The following is a 24032-nucleotide window of genomic DNA, read 5'->3' on the forward strand; positions in this document are numbered from 1 at the left end:
CCGTTCGCTTCGAGGGCACAGAGAAAATGTGCGGAACTGATGTCAGCACGCCGATGAGGTCTTCTTATGGCTCCGGTGACGTCATACTGAGTCGCGAGCAGAGCCGTACTATTGTGACGTCCTCGTTGGTGTAGGAGACCTAAGAAAAGAATTTCCGTGGAATGCTGGCACAGGGGTAATTACAAAGGTGAGGAATCCACAGGCAGATACTGTATTCACCAGAAAAAGTGTTACCGAAAGTAAGTTACTTGTTCTTCTGATGGATTCATCTGCCTGTGGATTCCTCACCTTTTGAATTGAATCCCCAAGCTGTCCCTCTCCCGGAGGAGGGTGTCCAACCACCTATACCAAAAGATTTTGCAGCACATCTTTTAGAAATTAGTTTTCTGGTTGGCTAGGGTTTACACCTAAGCCAGGCAGAACCCACCATTCTAGTCAGGACAAGTAATTTACACATCAAAGATAACCTGTGCACACCCTCTGGTAGTTTGGCGCAGAGCATTCAGGCTTATCATCAGAGGTTATGTGTAAAGTGTTTGCATATTGTGCAAAACCTGAGATAGTACTCATTGTCCTGACCATGCAAGCATCAATATACATTAAACCAACAGGACAAGAAATGCAGCAGTTTGGTTGGAGCAAAACTTATGAATTATCAAAGTATCACCAAAGTACATAAATCACCATAATATCACCAGAAAGATCCACAACAATAAACCCCTATTAGTGGGGTTACGGTAATCTTTGAGGAGCCCTGGTGCAATGGTCTTGGGTAGGACTACTTGTAGGCCACAGAACCACCTGCACACCTACTACGAGTAATATGGTAATGGGCTGGAAGAGTGCTGGAATGAACACTCAAGGTCAGGGACTTCATTGCGGTCTTCACCCAACTGGTATGGAGTTGAGTCGAGCACGATTGCTGCCAGTGTTTGGATAATCACCGGTCACCTCAGGACCGGTAAGGAATCACCCAAGTACACAGTATCTGAAAGTACATATACGAGGGAGTGCGCACCTTCAATATCCCTAGTTCTGGCCGAAGTCCATGCCTGCAGCTATGTGTGCGATGCACGTTTTACACCACCACAGTAAATGCTTACAGCTCCTCAGGACCGGGAAACTTAAGGCAGCACTTGCGGGCACAGCAGTACCTGGTTTACGGTCCCTCGGGTATGGGGCCCACCTCTTCAGCTTGCATGGGAAAGGTGGGGGCTGGGTTTCCCAGCTGCATAACCGGCAGCACTGGCCAGGATTCAGGTGTTGAAGGGCAGGTGTGGCTTCCCCCACCGGGCCCGCCCACAGTGGGATGTCAGTGGAGTTCCTCTGATTTCCTCTTAGGCAACTGCTTGGGGCTATGGCGCTCCCTTTATCGACACAGCATCTCTCCCTCTCCCTCTCTCCCTCTCTCTCTCTCTCTGGAGGTGGTGAGAAGGGAGTAAAGTATGCAGGGGAACTCCCTCATGGCTTCCAGTGGTATGCTGACTCTCGGGTGCCTTCAGGGAAAATGTCAGCGCTGATCGAGGCAACAGAGTCACGGTATGCAGACACTTGTAGGAGTTATAAAAAATATGCTGTCCCCAAAATGCAAGTGTTCCACTCACTTGATGTAGTTCCAAGATGGCAACGAAGGGGTGGGAAGCCACCCAGTCCCTGGAGAGCGCAGGGGGTGTATAGGGCAGGTAGTCAGGCAACAGACCAGCACATAAGGTCAATTGCAAAGAGGCAGTCCTTCCCTCAGCCCAACAGGCAGTAGACCAGCACAACAAGCAAGTAGTACAAAGGTTAGTTCCTCCTGGCAGCACAACAGTCCTCTGGTGCAGTATGTAGAGTCAACAAGTAACATTATGGGGTGAGAGCCACTGTAATTATACTCAAAAATGTCTTTGTTAAAGAGGTGACTTCAAAAGAAACCTTAGAAGTGCACAACCCCCTTTTCAACTGAGCCCTGCCTCCAGACATCAGTAGGGGGTAAATCGGCCTTTTGTGTGAGGGCATGACACAGCCTAAACAAATGTAAGGTGTGGACGCCCCTCTCTTTCCCAGCCCAGGAAGATCATCAGTATGCAGATAAATGCAGATGTAATCCTGTCACACTCAACCATTCCTGTGTGATGGCTATCTGGAAAGTATGCACAAAGTGCAGCTGTCATCCTGGCCTAGACGTGGATTGGAGTCAGGCTGCAAAGTAACAAGAGACATAAGTACAAAGAAATGCCTACTTTCTAAAAGTGGCTTTTCTAAAAAGTAGTGTAAAATCCAACTACACCAGTAGGCAGAATTTATCACCATTACTCCAAACATACCAAACATGGCAATGCTACTCCTTTCAGATCAGGAATTACCATTTTTAAACATATATAAGGTAAATTCACAATACTAGCCTATGAGAGGAGTAGGCCTCACAGTAGTGAGAAACAAAATAGGCTGTTTGTCACTACCAGGACATACCACACATAAAGGCACATGGTCCTTCCTTTTTGTTACACAGCACCCTGCCCATTAAGCTACCTAGGGCCTACCTTAGGTGTGACCTATACGTAGTAAAAGGGGAGTTTAAGGCTTAACTGGCAAGTCAATGTGGCAGAAAACTGTGCACACAGGCTTCGCAGTGGCAGGCTTGGGGCAAGGTTGAAAGGCTACGTCTGTGAGTAGCCCAAGCAGCGATGCAGGCCCACTAGTAGCATTTAATTTACACACCCTCGGTTTATATTGTATACCACTTTACAAGGGACTTGCATGTAAATCAAGTATGCCAAACAGGTGTAAATCAATCATACAATGTTTTAGAGGAGAGAGCACATTCTCCTTAGCACGGATTAGCAGTAGTAAAATGCCCAGAGTCCTAAAACCAACAAAAGAGGGTCAGAAAAATAGGAGGAGGAAGGCAAAAAGTTTGGGGATAATCTTGCAAAAAGGTCCAGGTCCAACAGCCTTTCTCTACATACTTCCAAGACCAATAAGAGCTACCAGTAGTCGATGCTGTATATCTTTAAGGGTTTAGTTCTTCCAGACGAGATCTGGCCTTGGCTTAGGACTTGATTTTTTGGAGGCAATGACAGCTGCAAAATAATTCTTTTATGGTTCACCTGGAATATCGTATTGGCTAAATATCAAGAGAATGCCATGACAAAATTGAATAACTCTTACAGGATAATGATATTTTGTGTTAAGCCCAATGACAGATTTTGTGCTGCCATTCTCCTATTGCTAAATTAACATTTTTGAACTAAAAAAGACTTCTCTATGCATAAGATTGCCTCTTAGGAACCAAAGTTTCATACTATCATGATGAGAGATGTGTGGGGAATCCTGAACTATTCCTGAGACAGTGGCCTACAAGGGGTAACCAAGATTAGAACTGAATTTGTACATTAGGCCTATCAGGATCTGAATGCACTTGTATTGCCTTTAATTCTTTAGAGAACCCTGAAAAGTAGCTGAGGAAAAGGGAAATTTGTATAGATGCCTGTCCTGCCAGTTTACTGTAAAGTCATCCACTATAAAGGATGAGTACTGTTTTGGTCAGGACCTCTTTTATACAAAACCGAATGCAGCCGTCATATAAAAAAAAACTTTAGGCTAATGATGGTAAGGGTTCTACCACTCCTTCACACAAAGCAATGGACTGAACTCGCCTAACTTTCTTTCAGCAGGACTATTTAACATAGTATACTCATTAGAACTAAAAAAGAGATCCAAAAGCTTCACAGGTTCCAAATTCAAGCAACTAAATTATGGCCTACTCTTAGGAAATCGAGCCACATTACTTCAGCTGCCAACGATTTTGAGCAGCTCCTAGTGGATCCAAAAATGTAATTTAACATGTGGTGTTTCATCCCTTTGGTCGTTGCTGTTAAAGACTGTGGAAAAGGTTTTTACAGTGATGTCTATAGCCTGATGTATCTTGACCTCAGGTCTCTCCACATAATGTTCATGTGATGGACTGGAACATGTGTCCCTCTTTAGCATCACAAGGCGTGGAAGCATATACAGTCAACATTAATGGGATATGACGAACTTACAACACAATATAAGGACATGTTTATGAAGTCCTATTGGCCATTATCCACTAGTTGAGCGTTTTCCTAGCTTTTGTGATATGAAATTCATAAAGTTTGCCCTGTGTTAAAACCCAAGGCTTGGAGTCAAAGATGCTGAATTACTTTGGTTAAGCAGTGTTCTTCCAACTCCCAACTTACCTCAAGACTCATTTCTACTATAGCATGTCTATGTAAGGCACTATGGGCCAATTTAGAGTTTGGAGGGTGGCTCACCCATCAGTCAGAGTGGCTGAGGACATTATATCTGCTACTCTGATGAACTACCGGCCTAATTTAGCGATCACCAATAGCCCAGTGGTGATCTCTGAGTCTTCAGAGAAACTGCTGTCATGGTAGTTCCTCTAAAAGGCACTATAAGTTTGGTAGACAACCGCTGCCTGTTACACGGCCATTCTCCAAACTTTTTTGTTTTTCAGAAACAAACTCCCACAGCTGGAGTTTGTCTTTGAAAAAGTACAAACTAATTACCCCATACCCTGTGAGTGTGGTTCCAAGGGGTGGGGCTCAGTCTATTTTTTTCTGTCCGTGACCAGTAGGTTTTCCCTGGCCGTCATGGACAGAAAGAAAAATACATCAGACCATCCACTCTAAATATGACAGGGGATCTGATATTCTTACTCTTACTGCTGCTAATCCATCAGACGGATGGAGTAAGTGTCTGACATCAGAGCCAGTGGGAGCATCGCAGTCGAAAAACTGACAGTCCACCCAACTCAGAATAGAATGGGCGGACATAGGGTTTGACGGACATGGTAGTTAGGCATGTTTTTGACAGTAACATGTCCACCAACCTATAAATCAGGCCCTTTGTTAGAAAAACCTGTGCCAAAAGAAGCGTATGTAATAGGTGGGACTCTCAATTAAGCACAAGTGCTACACAAGAATACATTATGTATGATGTATGATATCGAAAGGGATTCTAAGTGCAATGCCTGTTTGATCAATATGCATCAAAGACCCGTGACATTCTAAGCAATTAATAATTTTTATCAAACGACCAATGAGTCTGAACAAATGCGAGATTAATTAGTGATTGTATGAACAATGGAACAAGAGAAAATGGTGGATGTGTTTTACTATTCTGTAAATCATCTGAGAAATATTGCCTATGAGAATATGTATTTTGCTGAAATAATCTTCTCTCGCTCAAGTTAACCACATCTTAACAGTGAGTTTTACAACAACACGAGTTCTATTCATGCCTGAGAACACATTTTGCTGATGCTGAATAAAGTGCCTATCTTAGGGCTGCTTGAGATTTTAGGTTGCTTCTCTAGGAAGGTTGCAAAGCACAGAATGAACATCTCCTTCACTGAAAATATGAATACACCTAGTAGCCCTCTGAGGGATGAAATCCTTTGCAATAATGTTGGAGTCATTGTCTGTTGTGCTTGAAAGATTATACTTCAAGTACATATTGCACAATGTTAGTCTTTTCCAACATTTTGTAGTCCAAATAACCTTTGTACGTCCTAAATTCTTACTGTCCTGGCAATGTTTCAGTGCAGACTTGGGATATTTACTTTAGGCGCAGTTATGACAGGTAGGCACACACGCACTAAGCAACAGTCATTTTGTGTGTACATCATGTTGTTCTGCGAATCATGCACTTACATTCACCTTTCCTAAGGTGAAAGTAAGCATTCAAGGCGATCAAAAGAAGGGACAAGAAACAAAGTGGGGAAAGTAATACTTGGATTAACCTCAGCCAATGTGGATTACTCGGGCTGCAATCTAGTTCATCATATTTCATCCCCTATGCACTCTAGATTGAGACCAGCCATTTCCAAATCAGTGTTGAAACAGTGACTGAAGTTTAAGTAATGATGACTTAATGTGCCCTATAATTGGTTAATCAGCTAACCAAATGAAAGGGTTCTCTGCCAATGACAAAACTGGGAGTTGCTAAACCGACATTCACACCTGCTTATATAATGTAAAGAGTGCTCCAATTATTGTCACAAACATTAATTTGGATATAAAACAGTGAAAATAGATAGAACATCGTTTTATATTCTTCTGTTGCATTGACATTACTTATTGTAACACTTAAATCCGGTGATCACTTTAAGTGGCCATCAAATGAACGATTCATCAATGCAACACTATTTGTTATACTGGGACAAATTACTTTTTGCTTGCTACTTCATCAGCCTGTCTTCATTTTATATCAGTTGAGAACTAATTTTTAGTTGTTGTTACTCACAGTCTCGAACTTCAGGAGGTGGAGGAAAATCCTCAGATGATGTTGTATATGACGTTGCAGCTGATGTCCTAAGCAAACTTCCACCAAACTTTGACATTGAAGCTGCAATGAGGAAATACCCAACCACGTACACTCAGAGTATGAACACTGTACTTGTCCAGGAGATGGGTCGATTTAACAAGCTTTTGTCAACAATCAGAGACTCCTGCATCAATATCCAAAAAGCAATAAAGGTAAGCAAACATTGCAGAAAAGAATTAAGGTAAGCCTATTTACGATGGTGCTCTTGTCTTGGTTGTAGTATGGATGTCTTCATTAGGGCAACTTTTATGAGCTCAAAACAATTCTTTAATGTTAGAACTGATTTGTTTTAAAGGGGTTCCTTCTCATTGGTGTTGTAGTCAACGCCTATGAAGCCTTGCTGGAGTTAACTTGGAAAGTTAATCAGTCAACATCAGCACTAACTTAAAGCTGACTTTTTTTGAGATATTTTAATGAATACAATGTGCAAGCAGATCACATAGATACCACTCAGGGCACATTTTCCGACATGATGGCATAGTGTCTTATTCTATTCACTTTGTGTTTTCGTGTAGAAATATTTGTACAGTATAGCATGGGTAGGTTGTGTGTGCACCATATTTTTCCTGGGCAACTATAAGCATGTTCCCACTGCACCGCACTAGTACTTGGCTTCAATGGGGTTTCATGAGACTTCTCCATGAAGTCCGATATTGGTAGCCTGTAGAAAGGCCATTTCAGCTGATACCCATCTGATTAAATTGAACCTCTATCTGACCAGTGGAGGTGCAAACAGGGAATTCCATCTAGGAATCCTATTTTTAGCTAGAATTTGTGTCAGGTCAGCAGATTTGCTCTCATTTCCCTGCACCCAAAAGTCAAAATACGTCCAGTAGGCGGACATCTGGCGATGTTAGTTACTCATAATCCTGTTAATGTGGGTGAGCACTTCATTCCAGTATAGACTTAGTGTTGTGCTTTCCCTTATCATGTGGTAGTCCCAGGCACCCTGTGCATGAGTTTGCAGGCCAATGGCCAGCCCAGTCCCAAATACCCTGCGTAATCTGGCTGGAGTGAAATAGGTAGAGCTATAGGTGTAGCCCAGCACCAAATATTATGGCTGGAGTGATACAGGAAGATATATAGGTGCAGTAGAAGAAATTAAATTCCATTATAGCAACATGAAACTCACTAATGTCACAAAGCTAGGTTGAAAAAAGTCACATCAAACTACAATGCAAGTGAGCTAAGCATTGTCTTTAATGATTGCCATGTCCATGTTATGATTACAAAGCATTTTGAAAGTGTTATCCCAAAAGTGACAGGGTGAGAATGGTCGTCTAATAGGTGGTGTAGAGTTGGCACAATGGTTTGCTCGCTGAGGGGTCTCACATTGGAGTGGGAAGCCGTTGGTTGGACAACCACTTTGCTGCCTTCAATTTTCTCTGACAAGGGGATACATTAATATTCATTGCTCTGTAAGTTTGGCATCCATGTGTTATTCTGCAAGAAAGATTAGGTAGGTAAAGTTCTTGTTCAAAGGGAAGCTTTACACTGACTCCAAGCAAGCATGTCTGCTAGGCAACTTTGCGTAGGCTTGTGATGGATTACTCAGATAATAACTGCAAAACAGTGACCACCACTTGATCTACCAGGGTCAGCTCAGCACTTTCCAAGCAAGTTGTGGGTGTTGCCTGACTTGGCTTGTGGTCGCTGTTAACAAAGCTTTTTGAAAGGAATCAAGACATCGAGGCAGAGGGTGGCCTTTGTCTTGGCTCCATAATGTGCTGTGGGAGATACCTTCCAGGTCCTGAGCTATTCATGGAGGGGGTATCTGTAACCAGAGTCACAGGTAGATTCTATGTTGATAAAAACAAGTAATTATACTCCCATCTTCACCTACTCATACTTCTCTGTCCGACTAGTTCCCCCAATAGATTCTGGAGAGACTCTGATGTATTGGCTTTGTAAAGAACACAGAAAGAGAAGTGCAGAAATATTTATTGAAGTATATGCAGCAGGCACGGCAATTACCAAATGAAAACACATACCATTTTTCACAAAAGAATCCTCTTAACTGATATATTCTGATGGATACATCTGCCAGTGGATTCCTCACCTTTTGAATATCCCCTGCGCCAGCATTCCACGGAACTTGTTTCCGCAGCTCTCTACGCCGACGTGGACGACGTCCTAATGCATCGGCTCCGCTCGCGACTCCGTATGACGTCACCGGAGCCATAAGAGGCCCACGTCGGCGTGATGACGTCAGTTCCCTTTTTTCCTCGCCGCCGACGCGCTACGGTTTTTTCCAGTACTCTCCTGATACTTAGTAGTTGTAAGGTGTTACTGTTGTAAAATCTGTAATGTCTTCGACGAGGAAGTCGGGTTTTAAGCCCTGTAGGGAATGTGGTGGCCACATGTCGATGACGGACTCGCATGAGGACTGCTTGTGGTGCCTTTAGTCGGACCACGATGTTGAAGATTGTGCATGCTGCAGGAGGATGAATCCTAAGGCGTTGAAGGAAAGGAAGGCGAAGCTGTTTATGGCAAAGATCGGTAAGGTGAAGAGAGGGAGAAAGAAGGAGAAGTCGAGGCCGGAGTCGTCGACTTCGAGGTCGTCGAAGTCAAGGAAACATCACAAGAAAAGAAAACATTCTTCACGACGCCGGTCTTCGAAGAGCAGGAAGTCGAGGTCGGCTTCGCCCCGGCGACGTCGAAGTAAGGACTTGTCACCTTCTCCTTCTAAGTCTCCGGGAGGATCTCCTTCACCGAAGCGGGCTCCAGCGCGTTCACCGGCGCAGTCCCCGGCGCAGTCCCCGGTGCCGTCACCGGCGTCGTCTCCGGCTCCAGTGGAGTCGCCTGTTTTGGATGGTGAACAGGAACAAAGGGAAGAGCCTACTCCGGTGCCTGAAGATTCTACGGCTCCAGTAGAGGACACTACGGCGCCGCTGCCGAGTACTCCGCAGAGGGATACAGGTTCTGTACCTTATCCTCAGTTTCCTGCTCCAGGTACTGACTCTACACAATTCTTAAATGCCATGTATGGTATTTTTAATAGGGCGGCCTTCCCATCCGGAGCACCAACTGGTCCCGTGGGTCCCATGGCGTATTCGTTAGGGGTGCCGCAGCATTACGCTCAGGCCCCCTTTATGCCCTTTCTGCCGATGGCGCCTTCGTGGCGGTTTCCGGCGCCGTCTGGGGATCCGTCACGGCTTCGGCTGGATCGTCCTGCTTCAGAGCCTTCCTCGACGCCGTTGCCGACTCCATAGGCGCCGCGTCCGGCACCGCCGACTCCGTCTATGGCGCCGCCGACTCCTATACCTCTGGCTCCACCGACGCCGCGTACGACGTCGATGACGCCGGCTCCCCGGATTCGATCAAGAAGGGAGGCCCAAAGGGTATTGGAGGAAGGAAGGTATAGGGCAGAGGTAGAGGAAGGTGAGGTTGACACATCCTCTGATGAATTTGAAGGAATACAAGAGGCTAGTGGCCTGGATACGACCCCGGAGTGGGAGCACACCTCATCAAGATCCTCTCCACCACAAGAGCTGGCACCCTACCATACTGTTATTAAAAAGGCAGCAGAACTGTTAGATTTACAGTTACCCTCAGTAGAGTATAAGTCGAACTTGCTGACGGAGGTGCTACACTCTCCAACTTCCACGTCAGAGCCTTTACTGCCTTTTAATGAGGCCATCTTGGAGCCTGTTTTGGAGGTATGGCGGAAACCACTTTCTTCTCCGGCGGTTTCCAGACAGGTGGCAAGAAGATACAGGGTGGCGCCTGGGGATCCGGATTTTCTATCTTTACACCCGTCTCCAGAGAGCCTAGTTGTGCAGGCTTCCTGCTCAAAGCACGCTTCGGGGGCTTTCCTTCAGACTCCCGCAGATAGGGAGTCCAAAAAGGTGGACCAGGCGGCTAAAAAGACTTTCTCTTCAGGAAGTATGGCACTTAAGTCTTCCAATGCCACGTGCTTGCTGGGTCGTTACGTGCATGCCTTGATGGACTCAATGAAGTCTTTAGCCCCTAAGCTGTCTGAGGGCGATAAGACGTCCTTCTTGGAGGTAGTTGCAGACACTCAGGCCGCTTCCAGACAGGTAATCCAATCAGGGCTGGATATGGCAGATTCGGTGGCGAGGATAATGGGCTCATCCATAGCCACAAGAAGGCAGGCATGGCTTCGTTCGTCGGGATTCTCCGCGGATGTTCAGGCCACTTTAGTGGATTTGCCGTTTGATGGGCAGAAGTTGTTTGGGGAGAAGGCAGACCCTGCCCTACAAAGATTTAAAGACAGCAGGTTAACGGCTAAGTCTTTGGGTCTGCAAACTCCTGCTAAGGGTTCTGGTTTTAAGAAGTTTAGAGGATTTGGAAGATCATCCTTTCGCTCCTTCCGGCAGCCTCAGCAGCAACAGCAGCAGCAGCAACAACAGCAGAATCCCCTCTATAGATCCCATAGAGGGAGACAAAGGGGTCAGAGGGGTTCTGGACGCAACCCCTCTTCTTCTTCCTCCTCCTCTGCTCCCAATGAGGCTTCAGGGAAGCAGCCCTAGATCCCCAATCCCGGATCATGTAAGACCTGTGGGGGGTCGGGTGTCCTACTTTCGACGGGGTTGGAAATCTGTTACGACAGACCTTTGGGTTTTGAACCTCGTAGAGACTGGGTACGCCCTTCCCTTTCGGGAGTTTCCTCCCCCTTACCCTCCTTGCCAAGGTTACTGCTCGGAGGACCATCTGCTTCTCCTGCAGAAAGAGGTTCTAGCTTTGCTTCAAAAGGGTGCAATAGAGGTGGTTCCGGAGCAGGAAAGGGGTCAGGGATGCTACTCTCGGTATTTCCTGATTCCCAAAAAGGACGGCAGATTACGTCCAATACTGGACCTCAGAATCTTGAACTTTTACCTGAAACAGGAGAAATTCAAGATGCTGACCCTTGCGCAGGTTCTTCTAGCGTTGCAGCAAGGAGACTGGATGGTGTCGCTCGACTTGCAGGACGCATACTTTCATGTCCCAATCCTGAAGTCGCACAGGAAGTATCTCCGTTTTACGGTTGGGTCGCAACACTACCAGTTTGCGGTCCTCCCGTCTGGTCTTACTACCGCACATCGAGTCTTCACAAAGGTGATGGCAGTGGTGGCTGCTCATCTCAGGAGGTCGGGGATTCCAGTTTTCCCCTACCTGGACGACTGGCTTCTGAAGGCAGAGTCCCCAGAGATGGTGCAGCGTCATCTGCAGGTAACATCTCAGCTGTTATTCGACTTGGGTTTTTCGATCAATGTGCCCAAATCTCACCTGGTGCCCTCTCAACGCAACCTGTTCATAGGGGCGGTACTGGACACTACTGTGTGTCAAGTATTTCCTCCTCCACAAAGAATTCTCGACATTCAGGAGATGGTCCCTTTCTTCCACAATGGAGCGGTTGTTCCAGTTCTGAAGGTCCTTCGCCTGCTCGGTCTGTTCGCTTCCTGCATTCTGTTGGTCAACCATGCGCTCTGGCACATGAGGGCGCTCCAGTGGTGCCTCCGTAAGCAGTGGTATCAGCACAACGGAGATCTCAGGGAGTCGATCAAGGTCTCCAGAGAAGCTGCAGTGGATCTATCTTGGTGGAGCGTGGAGGGCAATCTGTCTCAAGGAAAGCCCTTCCATCTGACTCCATCGGTGGCCACGGTGATAACGGATGCCTCCACCTTAGGGTGGGGTGCTCATCTGGGGGATCTGGAGATCAAGGGTCTTTGGTCTCCAGAGGAAAGGTTGCTTCACATCAACCTTCTGGAATTGCGGGTGATACGTTTGGCGCTCAAGGCCTTCCTCCCTTCCCTTCGCGGTCAGTCGATTCAAGTCCTGACAGACAACACTACCGCGATGTGGTATGTCAACAAGCAGGGAGGAGTGGGGTCTCTTTGTCTATGCAGAGAGGCCTTACGTCTATGGTCCTGGGCTCAGGACCATCAGATTTGTCTGATGGCAAATCATCTGGCCGGGGTGTTGAACGTACGTGCAGACAGTCTCAGTCGGCAGTTCTCCGCCGATCACGAGTGGAGGCTCCATCCGGAGGTGGTTCGTCACGTCTTTCGGACATGGGGGACACCTCGGGTGGACCTGTTTGCCACTTTCGAGAATGCTCACTGCCCGTCATTCTGCAGTCTCCAGTATCCGATGCAGGGAGTGTTGGGGGACACGTTTCAGTTGAGTTGGGGCTCGCAACTCCTTTACGCGTTTCCTCCCATACCCTTGATTCCTCGGGTTCTAAGGAAGATTCGCCAAGACCGGGCCCAAGTTATATTGATCGCCCCGGATTGGCCAAGAAGGGTGTGGTACACAGATCTTCTCCACCTCTCCTTGTGCCCTCCGCTCCGTCTCCCTCTGAGGGTGGTCTAAATTTGTAAAATCGTGTGGAGAGAGGTCCATTGACCCTTTAAAAGCCCATCTTTCTAATGTGCTCCAGTTTGCTCTTTCCTTGGCTCAGCAGGGTTGTGCTGTAGCCATGGTTAAGGGCTATTTATCTGCCTTATCAGCTTTTCTATGCCTTCCTGATCAACCGTCACTATTTAAATCTCCGGTTGTTCTGAGGTTTATCAAGGGCCTTACAAACATGTTTCCTCCCACTCCTTTTGTAATGCCACAGTGGGACCTTAATCTTGTTTTAACCTTTCTGATGGGGTGCCCATTTGAGCCTCTACATAGCTGTCTTTTGAGGCTGTTGTCCTTTAAGGTGGTCTTTCTTGTAGCCATAACCTCGGCAAGGAGGGTGAGTGAGCTCAAGCTCTTAGTTCTAAACCCCCTTTTCTTACATTACATGCTGAAAGGATGGTTCTCAGGACCAGGGCTGGTTTCCTGCCAAAAGTTGTTACTCCGTTTCATTTGGGGCAGTCTATTACTCTCCCTGTTTTTTATCCACCTCCTCATCCCTCCAAGGAGGAGGAAAGACTCCATCGCCTGGATCCAAAGAGGGCTGTGAGTTTTTATCGGGACAGGACTAAAGACTTTCGTCTAGATGATCAACTCTTCATTGGCTATGTTGGTCATTCAAAAGGAAGAGCAGTGCACAAGCGCACTTTGTCGAGATGGATTATCCTTGCCATCAAGATCTGCTACGCCCTGGCTGGTAAGACCCCTCCTGAGGGTATTAGAGCTCATTCGACTAGAGCGAAATCGTCTACATCTGCTTTGGCCCGGGGTGTTCCTGTGGCAGATATTTGTAAAGCCGCGACTTGGGCCTCCCTCCATACTTTCGCAAAGCATTATTGCTTGATCTCGGAGATGAGGAAGGAGGGCCACTTTGCGCGCTCTGTGTTGCAAGACTTTCTGGTGTAGGAAGGTGGACACCCTCCTCCGGGAGTGGGGACTGCTGTGGGAATCTATTCACAAGCTGAGGAATCCACTAGCAGATGTATCCATCAGAAGAACAAGTTACTTACCTTCGGTAACGCTTTTTCTGGTGGATACAGTATCTGCCTGTGGATTCCTCACTGGCCCACCCGCCTCCCCGTTGTCCACCTTTGTATACCATGAAATAGGTCTTGTTGATATGTTTTTTTACACTTTCTTGTACATTTGTAGGAAAAGCTTGTTTATTTAGCGTTCCTTTCCTTTGCATACTATGCATATGTGTTGGTATATTGTATACTGTGTATACTTTGAGTGTGTCGTTGGTCCACATGTTCGCCTCGAAGGCACGGAAAAAATGGGTGGAACTGACGTCATCACGCCGACGTGGGTCTCTTATGGCTCCGGTGACGTCATACGGAGTCGCGAGCGGAGTCGATGCATTATGACGTCGCCCACGTCGATGTGGAGTGCTGAGGAAGAAAAGTTCTGTGGAATGCTGGCGCAGGGGATATTCACAAGGTGAGGAATCCACAGGCAGATACTGTATCCACCAGAAAAAGCGTTACCGAAGGTAAGTAACTTGTTCTGTTGCCCTAGGTATAGCTTTGACTGCATCATTTCCTTTCACCGGCCATCTTACATTCCACACACTACCATCCTGAATCCCCAAACTGTGATGCTTAACTTATATCCGTTTGATTAGTTTGCCAAACTTGGAACACCAATTTCTAACATAGCCCAACTTGAGAACTAACACACAGTCACCTTCTTTGAAATTTGGCAAACCTATCTCCCTTTTTTCTGCACATGCCTGAATTTAGACTCCACTTGTTTTGCCTCAACACACTTAGCTCCCATTTCTCAGAGACAGAACTGCCTCATTGAGCATCTCAACCTTCACCTTAAACTACCAGGGATGCAAATGAGATGATTGCTCTCTTCCTTTGGGAAGTCTGATTCAACTCTTTTTAGTGGTATTATGGGGTGTAATGCAGTGCAACTAAATTTTCCCCATAAATTCTCAGTCCAATCCAATTATTTAATCAAATACTAAACTATCTCTAATTGCTCTATTGAATCTTTCAATCATTCCTTTAGTCTGGAAATCATATTGCACATCTTTGTGTTTTATAGTACATCCATTTAGGAAAACCCTAATTTTAGTAAAGACAGCTGGACACCAGTATCTGTCACCAAAGTTTGAGGATACACCTCTTTGGCATACAGGTCGTATAGGACTACCTCAGACATTGCCGGATTAACTAGTTTGACCTTAGGCTACTTAGAGGGTAAGTCCAAACATAATAAGTAGAGTGATATAGTTCTTAAGGCTTTGTCAGTATCACAGAAATCAATTCAGGACCCTTCCCCACAGCCACTGTATGAACGTCAGGCCACCAGTTTTTTAAACAGCTTCTTCATAGAAGACATACCAACATAACCTTAATGAGCTGTAGCCAGGATGGTTCTTTGTATGCCCTGCAGGGTTACACACTTCCCATCACAAAGCAAAGACACAGCATGCTGCCTACAAACCCTAGGGTCTGGCTGCGATTTAGTATAAGGTGATCAGAGAATCATGTACCAGCTTCCGCCCAAACCTAGGGTGGGAGCCAACTATAGGCCTGCAAAAAAGGGATAGAAAAATGATATAACCAGTAAAATCCCCCCTCCCCCAAATCTCCTCCTGCTTAATGTTTGATAGATCGAAAAGATGATCATAGTGTAAGGTTATGGTATGGATATAATAGGTGTATGGGTGGTAAGAGTGGATCTAAGGTGCAGTTTAGTCCATAATTGGAATCAGGCAGAGTAAATAGTTCGGGCATGTCAGCTTGTGGAATTCAAAGGACAGGAGCTGGATGAAGGGGGCCCACAAATAAGGATAGGAGTTGCATTCAAAGGAGGTCGACATGGACAGTTTCTCCCTCACCAGAATAAACCACGGTCTGTGTAACCAAGGGTGTGACCCCAGGTCTTATCTGTACCTCATAGGGAGAGTATGAGCTGGTGTGCTGCCCCTAGAGCAAGAGCCATTTGCCTCCCTCTATTGGAGAGCAAAGGGTAAGTCTGAGGATTCGGAAGCCCTAGTATGGGGTAGCCTGTGAATCTGAGGATAGAGGTGTCAAAGCAAAATTAATATTGACCAAAACTTTATTCCAATAGCAGGTGAGCTTTGGGCAGTGCCACAGATGGTGTAGCAGGCTCCCTGTGTCTCCACACCCTTGCCAACAGTCAACATTCTTTTGAACACTCTGCAGCCCACTGTTGGAGTTTTGTTTGGGTTGGATACTAATAGAAGACACTTTTGTAAGCAGTTTCGGTACTAGCATTATTGTGAGCTGTGTGATGGAATTAATAGAAAACGTTTCACTATTCCATCTCCGATAGAGTACTGACAAGTTACACCTCCCATGTAAGCTGTCCCTTGGATCTGGACAGGGGCAGCCCTTCTCCCAGCAGGGCATACAGTTCAGAAATAAGATGTTTATTGTCCACCTTAAGGAGTCGCCACCTCTCAGAGGGGGTCAAAGTCCCACTCCTTGTCATGTCCCCAAGCCAGTCAACCAGTGTCAGTGCTGCAGATATATGTGTTACAAATCAGCCAGGGAGTAATTGTCAAGAATTCCTGTCATACGAGGGGAGGAAAACGGTAACCAGCGAAAACGGACTACATCTCCCAGGATGCTTAGCGGTTGAGAGGTTATGTAAACAGGAGAGCTGTTACATAACTCAAGGGAAACACGCCCTTATGTAAACAGGAGAGCTGTTACATAACTCAAGGGAAACACGCCCTTATGTAAACAGGAGAGCTGTTACATAACTCAAGGGAAACACGCCCTTATGTAAACAGGAGAGCTGTTACATAACTCAAGGGAAACACGCCCTTATGTAAACAGGAGAGCTGTTACATAACTCAAGGAAAACACGCCCTATAAAGGGAGGAACCGGGAGGTACAAGGCTGTCGGATATTGTGTTTACACCGACGTACCTGCTTCGTGAAGAGCAGTGTTCCGGAGTGGTGCTCCAGTAAGGCAAGAACGGAGGTAGGTCGAGTCGTTACTCCCTGGGCCGTGTCTTGCCCCATCGTCACCTGTGAAGGACCCGGAAGCTCTACCGGTCAACCATTGAGCTTCGCTTTTTGACTCGGCTGAGTCCAAGCGCAGTGGCGCTTTTGCTGGTTGGAGTCGTAACTCCCAGCCCAACCAGAGACACAGGGACTGCCAGCTGTAACGCACACCAGGAGGTGTTTGCCGCGTTACAGACTCGGAAGTCCACAGGATCGATCGAGCGGCTGCTCTCGGTTCAGTCTTCTTGCTTGTGATTGGGGAATCGGTGACGCATCACCAGGAGGTGACTCCGCGTCCCGGTGCAGTCTGAGGAAGAGGTTGAGCGGCTGCTCCCTTCAGGTAGAGACCCCGGCTGGGTGTTTCCCTGACTCCTCGATTCTCCCCAACACTCTTCGTGCCCCTCACAGCCTACCGATTGGCATTGTCGGCCATTTCATTTCTGCCCTCTGTTGGCATACGCCGGGATCGGCGTATATGCAGAGGACGGTTAGGACCATCCGTGCTGTGGGCTGGTAACGTACTTAGCCTGGAGGATTCCAGTGACTATAACTTTTGTTTGTTCTTTGTATTTTATTTGCCTTCATTAAAAGAACTAACCCTTCACAAGTGGTTGCGTCCTCATTGTCGTGTCTGTTAAACGATCCTGAGACGTTCAGGGCGTTACAGTAATCAAGCTATAATTGATCAAAAGGGACAAGTCCATGAACATCAAACAGACAACCCATCCGTTTATATCCACCATATCACCATTAACGGAATGACTCCGGCTGCACACCCGGAGGAAAATCAGGGCTAGCGAAAAATGGGGTCATTGGGGTAGGAAAGGAGATCAAGTCCGCTCTGGATGCCACAGAATCCCATACTTGAAGTGTAGCACTGTTTACTGGGGAAGATTAGAGGCCCCAGGCCCTGTGTATATAAGGGCACCAGACTTCCTTCCAGATGTGGGTACCTGAGACAGCCTGGTCCATAAAGGGCCAATGCTTCTCGAGATTGGGCGATTTCATTCACGCAAGTAGTGGAGTTGGGCAGCTTGGTAATAGTGAAACAGGTGTGGAACAACCAAGCCTCCCTCCCATTTTGGGTGATAAACAAGGTGTTTGTGGATGCGAGATTTCTTGCCATCCCATAAGAATTTGTTAATGTCAGGAGGGAACAGAGTGCACTTGGTGGAGAAGCCAATGTTCTAGGGCTAGTCCATGCTAAGGAAATGCCCAGGTAAGGAATGGTATCTGCTGGCCAATTGAAAGGGAAGAAATATCATAATGCAGCTTCATGAGCAGGCATAGTGGTAAGATAGATTATTGATCTGGGATGCTTTCATATTTGTTTTTAATCCTAAGACCTCCCCAAAGACCCGAAGCTCAGCAGTCACGGCTGGAAGCGAAGTAGAAGGCTCTGTAATGGATAAGAAAACTTCATCCGCATATAGACTAATGAAATGTTGGCCCCCGCCAAAGGGAATCTCGGAAATGTCCGGACTATCCCTTAGCCATTGCGCAAAGGGCTCAATATATCACGCACAAAGAAGAGGGGATAAGGGCACCCCTGGCGAATGCCGCGCCAGATAGGGAATGGAGAGGAAAGCACGCTGTTCACTCTGACCTCATCCCGGGGTGTACTATGAATACACCAGACCCAGTTGCAAAACGTTTCTGATGGATACTTCTGCCTGTGGATTTCTCACCTTATGAATACCCCCTGCGCCAGCATTCCACGGAAATTCTTTCCTAGCTCTCCCACGACTACGAGGACGCTACAATAGCAAGGCTCTGCTCGCGACACCGTATGACGTCATCGGAGCCATAAGAGGACCTCGTCGGCGTGCTGACGTCAGTTCCCTTTTTTCCGCGCCGTCGACGCTTAACGGTTTTTCTAGGGGCTCTCCATTTTCATCGAAGAAAACGTTGTATCTCTTTTTGGTTTCTGATGGCTACTTCCAGGAAGACCCGGTTTAAAACCCTGCAGAGAGTGTGGCGGGCAAATGTTGATCACAGACCCGCATTAAGATTGCCTCTGGTGTTTATCTTCGGATCATGATGTCGAAGAATGTCGAAGATGCAGGAAGATAAATCCCAAGGCTATTAAGGAGCATGAAGCTAAGTTGTTTATGGCTAAGCCAAAAAGGAGAAGAGGGGTCGTAAGAGGGTGAAGTCTTCGTCTTCCCATACATCAAAGTCAAAGAAACATAAGAAGTCCAAGAGGAGACATGGCTCTCGGCACCGTTCTTCGAAGACCAGGGCCTCAAGGTCAAGATCGCCGACTCCGGCTGAGTGGCCTCAAAGAAAGGACTTAGTCTCTCCATCTCCTCAGGTGAAGCCGGTTCCATCTCCGGATCCGGTATCGCTGGCTTCGAAGGGCTCTTCGCTGCATGAAGACTCACCGTATCCAGTGATGTCTCCGGTGCCTAGGGAGTCGTCTCCAGGCCGGGTGGCTTCAGCTGTGCGGGCACCGTCTCCGGCTCCGCAGCCTCCAGCTCGACCTCAGGAAGGTACGGATCCACATCCCAAGACATGAAACACCCTCCCCATCCACCTGCGGCAGATCCAAGACCTGTTGACCTTCAGAAAACTCCTCGAGACCTGGCTCTTCGAGCAGTAGCAGCACTCCCCACCCCAGTGCCTTGAGACCCTCACGGGTAAGTAGTGCTCTTTACAAATGCTATGATTGATTGATTGATTGATTTTCCTGCTCCTGAGTCAGATTCTTTGCATTTCCTTACTGCGATGTTTGGCATGTTTGCCAGGGCCTCTGCTCTATCCGGTGTGCCTTCGGGCCACATGGGTCCTTTGGCCTTTAACTTGGGTGTTCCTCAATTTTATCCTCAAGCACCCTTTATGCCTATCTTGCCGTTGACTCCGGCTTGGCATTTCCCGGCGCCGAGGTCCTCCACTCCGGATCCTCAGACTCCTTTGGCTGCCTCGAGTTCGATCGGCGTTGAGGGTCGAAGCTGAGGCTCCTCCGTCGACGTCGTTGATGCCTTCACCGGCGTCGCGTGTGGCACCGCCGATGCCGATTCCTAAACAATGCTCTAGGAGAGAGGCGCAGAGGCTCCTTGAAGAGGAGGAATATACACAGAATCAGGAGGAAGGAATGATTGTTGATTCTATGGATGAGTTTGAGGGCCTTCGCGAGGCTAGTGGCTTGGATACTTCTCCTGAGTATAATCTCGTATCTGCGAATGCTGGTGTTGTGAAAGGCATTGCTCCTTATCATGTGATCATAAGGAAGGCGGCTGATTTGCTTGGTCTACCGCTTTCCTCAGCTGAGGTGAAATCTAATATTCTTACGGAGGTTCTTAATACAGCCTCTTCAACTTCTGAACCTTTGCTTTCCTTTACGGATACTTTGAGGGAACCAATAGGTGAGGCAGAAGCCTTTATCTGCTCCTGCGGTTTCTCGTTCCATCTCTGGAAGGTACAGGCCCACTCCTGGTGATCCGGCTTTTTTATCCTCACATCCTACGCCAAAAAGTTTAGTTGTCCAGGCTTCTTGTTTGAAGCAATCTTCTGGTTCCTTCCCTACCATTCTTGGTGATAGGGATTCTAAAAAAATGGAGCAGGCGGCAAAGAAGGTGTTCTCTTCTGCAAGTATGGCTCTTAAATCCACTAATGCAACCTGTCTTCTTAGAAGGTATATCCATGCTTTGATGGACTCAGTCATGCAGCTAGCTCCAAAGTTGCCTGAGGAGGATCAAGCTAAGTTCTTGGAAGTCCTTTCTGATTCGCAGGCGGCGGCACTTCAGGTGATTCAATCGGGCCTGGACACTGCTGACTCTGTAGCTCGTGTGATGGGGTCTTCTGTGGCCGCAAGGAGACAGCCTTGGCTTCGATCGTCTGGTTTCTCACCTGATGTTCAGGCGACTTCGCTGGATTTGCCCTTTGATGGGTCAAAACTCTTTGGTTCAAAGGCGGACTCAGCCTTAGAGCGTTTTAAGGACAGTAGGGCTACTGCAAGGTCTCTAGGTCTCCAGGTGCAGTCCAGAGGATACGGCTACAAGCGGCATCGTTGATTTGGGAGATCTGCTTCCTTTCGTGGCCGCCAGCAATCTCAACAGAGCCAGCAGCAGCAGAATCCCTTGTACAAGTCGTACAGAGGGAAGAATAAAAGAGGCCTCAGGGGAGCAGCTCGACAACAATACTTCTCCTCTTCCTCTACTTCCCCTCCCGCCACCGTTGGTACATCAGGAAAGCAGTTCTTGATCCCCCATCTTAGAACATGTTGGTCCGGTTGGAGGTCGGATGTCCCACTTTGTACTAGAGTGGAGACTGATCACGTCAGATCGTTGGGTCTTGAATCTTGTAGAGAATGGGTACGCCCTTCCCTTTTTGGTGTTTCCTCCTCCTTACCCTCCTCGCCAGGGTTGGTGCTCAGAGCACCACTGACTGCTTTTACAGCAGGAGGGTCTTACCTTGCTTCAGAAAGGTGCGATAGAGGTTGTTCCGGAGCAGGAAAGGGGTCAGAGTTGCTACTCCTAATATTTCCTGATCCCCAAAAAGGACGGTCGCTTAAGGCCAATCCTGGACCTCCGGATTATGAACCTTTACCTCAGGCAGGAGAAGTTCAAAATGTTGACCTTGGCTCAGGTTCTTCTTGCGCTGCAACAGGAAGACTGGATGGTGTCCATCGATCTACAGGATGCGTATTTTCATTTTCCCATCCTGAGGTCGCATCGGAAGTATCTCCGGTTCATGGTAGGGTCGCAACATTATCAGTTTGTGGTTCTTACTTCCGCACCTCAAGTCTTTACAAAGGTGATGGCAGTGGTAGCGGCTCATCTCAGAAGATCAGGGGTTTCTGTTTTCCCCTACCTTGACGACTGACTGGTGAAAGCAGAGTCTCCAGAGTTGGTTTTGCGCCACTTGCAGGTAACAGCTCATCTGTTGTTCAAATTGGGTTTCTCGATAAATGTACCCAAATCTCACCTGGTGCCTTCTCAGCACAGCCTGTTCATAGGGGCAATACTGGACACTTCTGTGTGTCGAGCTTACCCTCCTCCGCAGAGGATTCTCGACATTCAGGAAATGATTCCTTAATTTCACGATGGAGCGGTTTTTCCAGTCCTGAAGGTTCTTCGCCTGCTCGGTCTGTTCGCTTCCTGCATTCTGTTGGTCAACCATGCACGCTGGCACATGAGGGCACTCCAGTGGTGCCTCCGCAGGCAGTGTTATCAGCACAACGGAGATCTCGGGTACAAGGTCAAGATCTTCAGAGAAGCTGCAGCGGAGCTGATTTGGTGGAGTGTACAGGGCAACCTGTCTCAAGGAAAGCCCTTTCAGCCTCCTCCACCGGTGGCCACAGTGATCACGGATGCCTCCACTTTAGGGTGGGGTGTTTATCTGGGGGATCTAGAGGTCAAAGGTCTTTGGTCATCAGAGGAACGGTTGCTTCATATCAACCTGCTGGAATTGCGGGCGATTTGTTTGGCACTAAAGGCCTTCCTCCCTTCGCGGTCAGTCGGTTCAGGTCCTGACGGACAACACTACCACGATGTGGTATATCAACAAACAGGGAGGTGTAGGGACGTTTTATCTCTGTCGAGAGGCTCTGCGGCTCTGGTCCTGGGCTCAGAACCATCGGATTTGTGTGTTTGCAAATCATCTGGCCGGTGTGCTGAATGTTCGTGCAGACAGTCTCAGTCGGCGTCACTCAGCCGATCACTAGTGGCGGCTTCATCCGCAGGTAGTCCATCGCATCTTTCAAATGTGGGGGTCTCCTCGGTTGGACCTGTTTGCCACTCACGAGAACAAGCACTGCCCGTCGCTCTGCAGTCTTCAGTATCCGATGTCGGGAGCGCTGGGGGACACGTTTCAGTTGGATTGGCGCGCACAGCTCCTTTACGCGTTTCCTCCCATTACCTTGAGTCCTCGGTTTCTGAGGAAGATTCACCAAGACCAGGTCCAAGTCATATTGATCGCCCTGGATTAGCCAAGAAGGGTGTGGTACACAGATCTACTTCACCTCTCATCGCACCCTCCACTTCGTCTCCCTCTCAGGGCAGACCTCTTCTCGCAGTCGCAGGGGCAGGTTCTACACCCCCACCTCCAGAGCCTGCACCTTCATGCCTGGAGATTGAACGGGGCAACCTGAGTTCCTTCTCTCTCCCGCCGGATATAGTGGATGTTCTTTTGTCGTCCAGGCAACACTCCACTAAGTCAGTTTACTCTTCCAGATGGTTCAGATTTGTTAGGTGGTGTGGAGATAGAGATTGACCCTTTGAAGGCCCGTTTGTCTAATATTCTGGAGTTTTCACTTTCTTTGGCACAGCAAGGTTGTACTGTAGCCACTGTTAAGGGCTATTTGTTGGGCTTGCCGGCTTTTCTATGTTTGCCGGACCAGCCGTCTTTATTTAAGTCCCCCATTGTCATGAGGTTCATTAAGGGAACAAATAAGTTCCCTCCCACACCTTTCATTATGCCTCAGTGGGGTTTGAATCTCGTTCTTATCTTTTTAATGGGTTTTCCGTTTGAGCCTCTTCATACTTGCCCGTTGAGGCTTCTTTCTTTTAAAACGGTTATCTGAAGGTATCAGAGCTCATTACAACAGAGCTAAGTCTACTTCTTCTGCTTTGGCTAGAGGTGTTCCTGTTGGTGACATTTGTCACGCAGCAACTAGGGCCTCCCTCCACACCTTTGCGAAGCATTACTGCTTGAACTCTGAGGTTAGGAGGGATGGCCATTTTACTTGTTCTGTTTTGCAAGATTTTTTGGTCTAGTTAGGTGGACACCCTCCTCCAGGAGAGGTACGGCTTTGGGAGTCTATTCATAAGGTGAAGAATCCACAGGCAGAAGTATCCATCATAAAAAGCGTTACCAAAGGTAAGTAACTTGTTCATCTCTGATATCAAATTCCCTCAGTGTGTTGAGGAGGTAAGGTTAATGTACACGTTTGAAGGTGTTTTCAGCATTGATGGAAGGAAACAGGGCTTCCTTATGCGACTTTTGTACCTTATCCATAAGATGCAGTAGGTGCTTAGTGTTGCCGCACCATTGACGTGTAGGGATGAAGCTCACCTAATCTGGATCAAGTAGGCCCACCATTAACGGGTGGAGGCGGTGCCCTAATATGCTAGTGAAAAGTTTTGAGTTGAAATTGTTGTGTAGTTCCTAAAAATCCCTAGGATCTGTGCATTGTTTGGACAACATAAACTAAAGGCTTGGTGTCAAGGCTGAGTCCAGACATCGCCACAGGATATGTTTGCCTATAGACCAACAAGCTCACAGTGCTACCATAAGCCCACGAGAAAATGGTTTTCTGGTAACCACTGAACAAGACAACATTGTCCCCTCAGGGATCGTAGAAACAGTACAGAACCTTTTGCTCAGTCACTCGTGCTCACTTAT

At 47.4% G+C, this 24032-nt stretch overlaps 1 protein-coding gene across 1 annotated transcript in view; it reads left to right on the forward strand.

Annotated features, from left to right (window-relative positions):
- DNAH7 (dynein axonemal heavy chain 7) overlaps positions 1–24032 on the forward strand; it is a 1967826-nt gene that overhangs the window by 1537042 nt on the left and 406752 nt on the right. The window contains exon 60 of the mRNA XM_085648764.1: positions 6273–6503. Coding sequence (XP_085504890.1) covers positions 6273–6503 — 231 coding nt within the window. The remainder of the gene's footprint in view (positions 1–6272; positions 6504–24032) is intronic.

Source organism: Triturus cristatus, chromosome 3_2, assembly GCF_964204655.1.
Source record: "Triturus cristatus chromosome 3_2, aTriCri1.1, whole genome shotgun sequence".
Taxonomy (NCBI): domain Eukaryota; kingdom Metazoa; phylum Chordata; class Amphibia; order Caudata; family Salamandridae; genus Triturus; species Triturus cristatus.